Genomic DNA, 7780 nt, shown 5'->3' with positions numbered 1-7780 from the left:
ATCCAGACCTTGACCCTAAGGACCATGCACAGAGAAGTGATCAACCTATATTAATTGGATGGTCAATACATTAAAAACATGTGGTACAATGCATTTGCTTAAACTGTAAATACAAGTATAATATCAATGGGAGTCTCATAATTTCGCGAAAAAAATTGATCATTATCTAAATTGTTTAAAAAGTCTAAATAATATTTTTAATCTATCAGAAGATAGATCAAGGCAAGAGGAAATTGTGTTTCAGTTTGTTACTATTAATAACACAGATATGTGCATGCTGCCCCGGCATCTTTGCCTGCACATACTATTAGGTGCATGAAAACATCTGGCAGAACAAGAGAAACCTATTCAACAGTATCAAAAAGAGTATCATAGCATGGGGGGCCATGGTGGGAAAAGGAAGCACAATCACCAGGGGAATCCCACCACAGAATGGAAACTGGAAATGAATACAGCACACCCGGGTGATCTTTGAACCACAAACAAAAAAGACAGGACAGTATAAAGGAAAGATGGCGGGAAGACAAGGCAAAGAAAAACATAGGAAGATTAAATGGAATATAATAGGAATGACCAAAAAAAACATGTCAGCGTGTATCACATCTCATTCCTGATGTATGCTGTTTAAAAAAAACTACAACACTATTTACAAGTCTCACTGTACGCATTGTAAATTGCTTTACGATTCTGGTAGTGTTAGCTCTAAGATGCTCACATAACGCATGCACGCACAACGCATTATACCTCTCTGTGGAAACGTCTGTGCTCACTGCGGCCTTGTCTAGCGCCACTCCTGCCCGACTCTTCCACCTCCATTTTCTCTTGATTCTCAAGCTCCAGGGCTTCCATCTTCTCAATAACACCAGAGCGACTGTGAATCAACATTTACGTGTCAAGAGGTCAAGGAAGAATAAAATATCATAATCATTGAAGCAACATAGTCTGATAGATATAAATGATAGAATTGTAACTTGTTTTGGTCTTTTGTATTGTGTGTGAAGGATAATGTGTTATTTTTCCTAATTTTGTGTGTAGAAGTTGGAAAACTAAGCTTTTAGCAAATTAAGGTCGGTGTGCAGCTGCCCAACAAATGCTGGGTTAGACACAGTTTGTAAATGAAAATGGGATTTTGGTACATATGAAGTGTCGTCTAGTTTTTCTAGGAGCAACATTTTGCCCATCCCATGTAAATTGTACATTATATGTCCGAACTATGACGATGAACAGTCTTTTGATAAAATTTGCTATTAAAATATGGGAAAGTACATATGGCTACAATTGATGTACACAAATGCATGTTATTCTTACTAGCTTGCTAAAAGGGAGCTTCTAAAAGTGATGCTCAATACTATTGTCACTTTCATTGTGCAAGTTTTTACGTGTACCAAAAAACAGCAACATAGTCAGGCATGCAGTATGGCAGTTTTATGGGACATAAAATAAATAAAATTTATATGTAAAGAATGCCATTATAGATTTAAGGTTAAGGGAAGGAAGTGGTCAAATAAAGGGTTGTTGTTTTGCTCATATGTTTGTAGATATTAATGACTGAGTTGGAAAGCTGACAGGAAATGAGGAATAAGAAATTGGCCTGACTTCACTAAACATGGACAGGGGTTAAATTGAGCAGGAAGTTGACTGGGAGGAAAATGATGACACCCCCACCCGCCACCACCACCACCCCTCTTGGTTTGTTTAAAAAGCTGCTGTCTGTAATGTGTGTATGTGGGTGTGAGACTTTTAACCTCTCCACTAACAGCATGGGGGCCACAAGGCAGATTACTGAATGGAAAGTACACAGTTTAGATTTATATCCCATGCTTACAGTAAATGACATAAGAGAGATGTTCACAACCCCTTTACGTCTTTAATTTACTAGATACAACCATACAGTCATTTATATTCCTGTCTAAGTGAACCATAACAGTTCATGTGTCTAGACTCCAGTCCTTGCTCAGTGTCTGTAAGCAGGTAATTCATTCAGATGATGCAGTTTCACATTGTGGCTCAGTTTAAATGGAACACTACAACTGTAAAGAGAGGGTGCTGACTTAAAAATAACACTTGTTATGAATACAGCTATATGAAAATTTTGAGACAGAACTTGAACTCAATTGTGCAAAATGTTGCTTATCTGCAAGCCTAACCGGTTCTAAACTGTGATATAAACTGTTTAAAAATACTTAAATCAATCAATTGACCTCATCATAATGTTTATACAGTGGATGCATACTAGGTGCACACTGCAATGGAAAAAAGATGGGAGGGGTGTTCACACTTCCTGGCGAGTGACCAGAGTTCCTGCTGTCGAAAATGTGCCATCGGAAGAAGAGGACACTGACCTCCTCTCAGGGCTGAGGACAGCTTCCCTCTCATGCCTGTCAGGACTCCTAAACCGGCTCCTCTTCTCTGCCTTTCTTGCTTCTGCTTCCAGCCTTCGGGATCGAGGCGTGTCGTGGTGGCTGTATGAATGGTTCCCTCTCTGGGTAGCTGGGTGGCTCTCAGTGCTGGTCACTGTGCTGCCGCTGGCATCGGAGTCTAGAGAGCTTACCGAACCACTGATGTGAGAGCCATTAGACAGCAGTGAGCTGCCAGAAGGGAAAGGGTCACTGGGAGCTGGAGAGAGGCAGCGGGGGACACCGCCTAGGCTGGAACAGGAGCCTGTAGGGGAAAGGAGGTCACTGGGCGACTGCGGCACAGAACCATGCAGGGCCAGGCTACCCTGATCCACTTCATCGCCATTCACCGAGCCCGTGTCAGACCCCTGTCTGACAGATGTACATTCACCTACAAAACAGCCAAATAAATCAATTAACAAGTTGTCACCATTAAAACGAATATATTTTGTCTATATCATGTCTGGTGTCTATTGAAACTAACCTGATCACCAATGTAGATTTTTCCTGCAATTTATGCCTGTGTCTTTAAAACTACAACCTGCTGATAATGACCTTTCTTCTGTAATTCAAGTCTATATTTACAAAACAGAGTGCTCTGTATGCAATAAACACTCAGGAGTACAGTAGGGTGTAATGGGGTAGGTGTATAATGGTTACATTGAAAGCCAACGGTGATAAGCGAAAACATTAGGGGTCTTCCTTACAAGGTGTTATGCTGTCGATTCTGATCATCCATGTGTGAGATCGGCCAATACCGACTGATATCAATCACATGGGTTAGTATCACATTTTGCTCACTACTGATTATTTTAATAATGGAACAAACCCTGACATTTCTGTCCTGATACGCAATATGTATATGCTTGTTTCACCTATTCATAGTATTTTATAGACATCAGTAGTGTGATTTTTGAGCAATCAAGTTAAAGTGTTAACAGCGCTACCAAGCAACAGAAGGGAAAGCAAAACTTCCCACCTTCATGCTTTGTGGACAATAATTATTAATACCAGCAAAATTTTAACAGTAGGGGTGTTAGGTGATTAAATGTTTTAATCGTAATTAATCACATGATTAATAGTTAACTCACAATTAATTGCAAATTTTATATCTGTTCTAAATGCAAAATAAAATATTTCTTCTAAGTTTTTATACTCTAACAAGTGGGAACATTTTTTTAAACTAATAGAAATATGGCTACATTTTATAATAATTCATACAATTGAGTTCAAATTAAAAAGATGTGCTATACTATAAAAAAAAGAGTGTGATTTGTGTTGAGGTCATTCTTCTGCCACTAGACGGCATAATTGTATTTGTAAGACGGTGACAGCTCAGTGCATTTTTCTTTTCATGTTAAGAGCTATCTAATCTTTAACATTAAGTAACTTATCAAAATTCTGCACATTTTTAAAATTGTAAAATACAACTTGACCCCATCTCCACAAATATATGCATTATTATTACATTTATTACTGCTAAATTTTGGCGTGGAAGTACGTGTGTGTTGCCTTGCGACTGGAATTCCCCCACTGCAGGCTTTCCAAGCAAGCGGCAGTCATTAATCACGTGTTTAAAAAAATTGTGGTGTTAAGGGAACTTTAAATTAACTCAAAATGAAGGCACTAATTTATTTAAAAGGTCTTAATCTTGCCTGTTGGATGTGGCTGCGGCGATCCTAAGGGCAGCTCAGCAGGGGCCCATACTGTAGCCCCTTCAGCCTCTCTTTGGTTGAGCTCTTCCTGCCAGATGATGGAACTGGAGTCTGGAACTTTCTCGGCCTCTGGAATACCAGAGCCAGTCACTGCTACTTTGGCTGGCCCTGGCTCCTGTGTGGAGGAAGCCTCAATGGTATTACCAAATCAGTTTAAAAAAAAAAAGAAGAGCAACATAGTGGATGAGGAGGCCTTACCTGGGATGTTGTTGGCTCCACCTTGCGTTTCTTCTTCTGGTTCTGTTTATTGGTGCGTGGATACACAACCAGCTGTTCAGTCCACCTGGATGGAGGTTGACGTGATTTTAAACCTCATCTCTCAATGGGAGGCACAAAACAACATACCCATTGATGATCTCTTTATTCTCTCCTCTGATGAAGTACTCCTGTTCTGGAGTGATGATGCACAAGGAGTTCTTCTGGCCAGTCTTCGGCTCTGCATCGATGACATCCATACATAGGTTCATGTTGACTGTGCCCTGTGGCAGTGTACTTGGCTAAAAGAAGAAAAAAGAAATGGTCACTGTTTAGGAAGCCAGTAAGAATGACATCAAGGTTAACAATCCACTGGATCCCCAAAAACAAAACATGAACACATATGGGAATAGTTGACAACAACAAAACAGGCCAAAGATCTGTGACTGGCCAACAAAATAGTGATAACACAAAAATACTGTGAAAATAAAGATCTTATGCTTCAATGTCACAGAATGTTTTACAGCAAACATCTTTCATCAGTCCTTTCGTTTTCACTAGCAGAAGTCAGGGTAAATAACATTTGTGGCTCTTATCAACAGATTACCACGGCAACCGCACAACTCATTTCAAAAAAGAGATGAGATGCCAAAATAAAGCTGCTTTGCGAGTGTGATCATCTGTCCAGATCAGTCTGTTTATTTTTATTTTTTCATTCTACATCACAGAAGCCTCTAATACCCGCCAACAAAGATACAGTAAACTAACCTAATGTAATCTATATTTTGTGGGACAGGATAATACCAATACATGTAATATTTCTACTGATAGCACTAAACCCCCACAATCTTTCTGTGAGTCTGCTCTAAATCCAATGGCTCTGTTATCAGGCTTTGTTGGGTTATGGCTGCTACAGATGTAAAACAGGTGCTGGGTCGCTTTTTAGCTCCTTTTAAGGCCGCTGAACACAGATCAAGCTTTATTAAGATCTGCCTGAAACCCCCTGGGGGCTGCCAAATATGGCAATTGCACACCGCCTCTGTAGAACTCAACCCTATGGAGGAATTTCCTCCACTTGAAAGGAACAGTCAAGCCTGAAAATAAGTAGCAGTAGCTGTCAATTGTATGGAACACTTCAGTGTGGTAAAACAGTCTACATATACAGTGACAATACTTTTTCTGCATAGCATGCTCTGCCATTTTGAAGATTCATTCCACACCCTTTTTCACAGATGAAATTCACAATACTGCAATATATATACTAGGGCTGAACGATGAACTAATTTGCTCCCAAAAACTTATAGATATGTTCTATTTTAAATGTTTTAGGTGTCCCAAAGACGTATTTATAATTTTTTAATGTTTTTTTTATGCTAGAGCATACAGAAGGCTTTGATGCAGCCTCTCAACTGCACAGAATGGTTGAAGAAATGGTAGTTATTACAAAATCGACCAGCAGGTGGCTGCAGAGTATAAGAGATCAACCAGAAAAAAAAATCTATTTTCCCCACAACAGATTTGTGAATAATGATGAAACTTAGCTATATTCTAATGCTAATTGCTGCAAACTTTTTTTTAAAGGAATAAAGGAAGATACTCTAATCTTTCTTTTGGTAGGTTCCATGGATTTATAGGAATAGAACACAATATTCTGTGGGTCTTGCAAAATCAGTCAAAATACAGTAAAACAGCCGGTAGTGAAGGAGATTGCTTTCGTAAAAATGGCTGGGAGTTAATGAGTTAATTGCATTTGCAATATAATTGCAATGTTACAAACTCGATTTACTAATCGCCAATGCTGCAATTTGACTGGTCATTGAGAGCAGGCAGAGACGGCAAACGGCAACAACGTAATTAAAGCATGGCGATATAAGGTAGGGATGCGACTATAACAGCAATATCGTGATATCACGATATAAAAATTGCCACAATATCGTCTTCGTCATGGTACAATGTTAAGACGAGTAACAAATATATAAATACCTTTTATTGCTGTCACTCTCAAATATTTTTATAATCAATTAATCTATCGATTACTCAATCGATTAATCGACTCATCGGATTATTTTTAATTTTGCATTAAAGTGTATTTTGAAAGCATTTTTTCCCTCGTTTATTAACCAGTGATTGGTGTTTATTTCATACTTCATATTCGTATAGTGAATAAAAAAGGGGGGATTGATAATGTACTATGTTACCGGTTTGGTCATTGTTTTACAAAGTAAAAAGAGATGTTTGCAAATGTCTTATTTTATTTATTTATTTCCTTTTTTTCTGAGAAATGTCTTATTTTAATTAAACACAGAAGATAATCAGTCTTCTTTCATGAAGGACTATAGAAATCAGTCAACCATTACAGTTGATATGCTGAAATCAGAGGATTTAGACAATTTTAAATTTTAAAATGGCTCCAAACATTACTCGATAATTGGAATAGTTGTCAATTAATTTAACAATCAATTAATCGATTAATTTTGACAGCTCCAATACAAAAAAAAAACTGTACGTGGTGTGTATTGTGTGTATTGTCTTTCGGCTGCCATCGTACAATATGTTGGAGGATGTCAGTATGGAATTGTCTGATGTGTGCCATTCATGTCAAATTAAAGGGTTGGCTTCATTTTACGTGCGTGTCTGATGCTTTAGCACACACACAGAGACAAAAAGTGTGCACTACTAGTGCTATGACAAATCAAAACACATACTCCGGTCAAATTATTTGAAAATGGCAGCGCTGTGCAAAGTTGTCAAGCGGTCAAATATTAAGAGGATAAGAGGACAAATTTAGTCGTACGTTTGAATGAAACCAAAGACAGACAAAATAATTACTCCTCATTTAATCAATAAGACACCACCAAGTTTTAATGCCTACTGCCACTTGTCTGTTTGTGAAACAGAAAGATGTTACGTCATAAGCAGGTTCAATCTTTCTTTTCCTATGCATTAGCATGCATGATTTAACTGGCTGGAGACTGGTAAAGCCTGAATCATACTGAGCGACGAAGGTTTGCAAGGGTAGCAGATGTTGATTTTTAGTCAGTGTTTGTTCCAAGGTTGCAAACATGGATGGGATTTATTTATTGGCCTATATAATAAATTCAGTGATTAAGAAGTGCAGTCCACCTTTACCTACCTATCATGTTTCATGAAGTGATATGAGACATAATGTCCAAGTAGGTAAGGTAAGTAAGGCAAGGTAAGGTGCGTTTACAGTGTAGTATATACTCGTACTCATGTTCACACCACACCTGTATAGCAGAATTACGTTATCATGGTGAACACTTACAAGACTGCACGTGAAAGGATTTAGTCCATTTATACCAGTAATTGTGGTAGATACTACTTACTAGATAAACTGTTTTTCCTATTCGTTTATGCTTCATTTACCTTTATCTTAGTATCCTAATGCATAATGGTTCCGAGATTGTTGTTATAAATATTAATTAATTCATTGTTTGTTGAATAATACATTAG

The 7780-nt window shown here is 38.1% G+C and overlaps 1 protein-coding gene across 4 annotated transcripts in view; it reads right to left on the bottom strand.

Annotated features, from left to right (window-relative positions):
* The window catches only part of mpripb (myosin phosphatase Rho interacting protein b), a 52757-nt gene that overhangs the window by 31021 nt on the left and 13956 nt on the right, over nucleotides 1-7780 (bottom strand). For 3 of the 4 annotated variants that reach the window (XM_086065227.1, XM_086065226.1, XM_086065229.1), the window contains exons 4-9: nucleotides 4457-4608; nucleotides 4310-4394; nucleotides 4052-4226; nucleotides 2343-2787; nucleotides 745-871; nucleotides 1-15 (exon numbers count right to left, since the gene is read on the bottom strand). The exon at nucleotides 1-15 is cut by the window's left edge and continues 72 nt beyond it. In XM_086065227.1, the coding sequence (XP_085921353.1) occupies nucleotides 1-15; nucleotides 745-871; nucleotides 2343-2787; nucleotides 4052-4226; nucleotides 4310-4394; nucleotides 4457-4608 (999 nt within the window). The remainder of the gene's footprint in view (nucleotides 16-744; nucleotides 872-2342; nucleotides 2788-4051; nucleotides 4227-4309; nucleotides 4395-4456; nucleotides 4609-7780) is intronic. The other variant, XM_086065228.1, reaches the window with a different exon arrangement.

Source organism: Leptonotus elevatus, chromosome 20, assembly GCF_054856555.1.
Source record: "Leptonotus elevatus isolate MCC_2025b chromosome 20, RoL_Lele_1.0, whole genome shotgun sequence".
Classification (NCBI taxonomy): Eukaryota; Metazoa; Chordata; class Actinopteri; order Syngnathiformes; family Syngnathidae; genus Leptonotus; species Leptonotus elevatus.
This window is presented reverse-complemented; position numbering and strand designations above follow the sequence as displayed.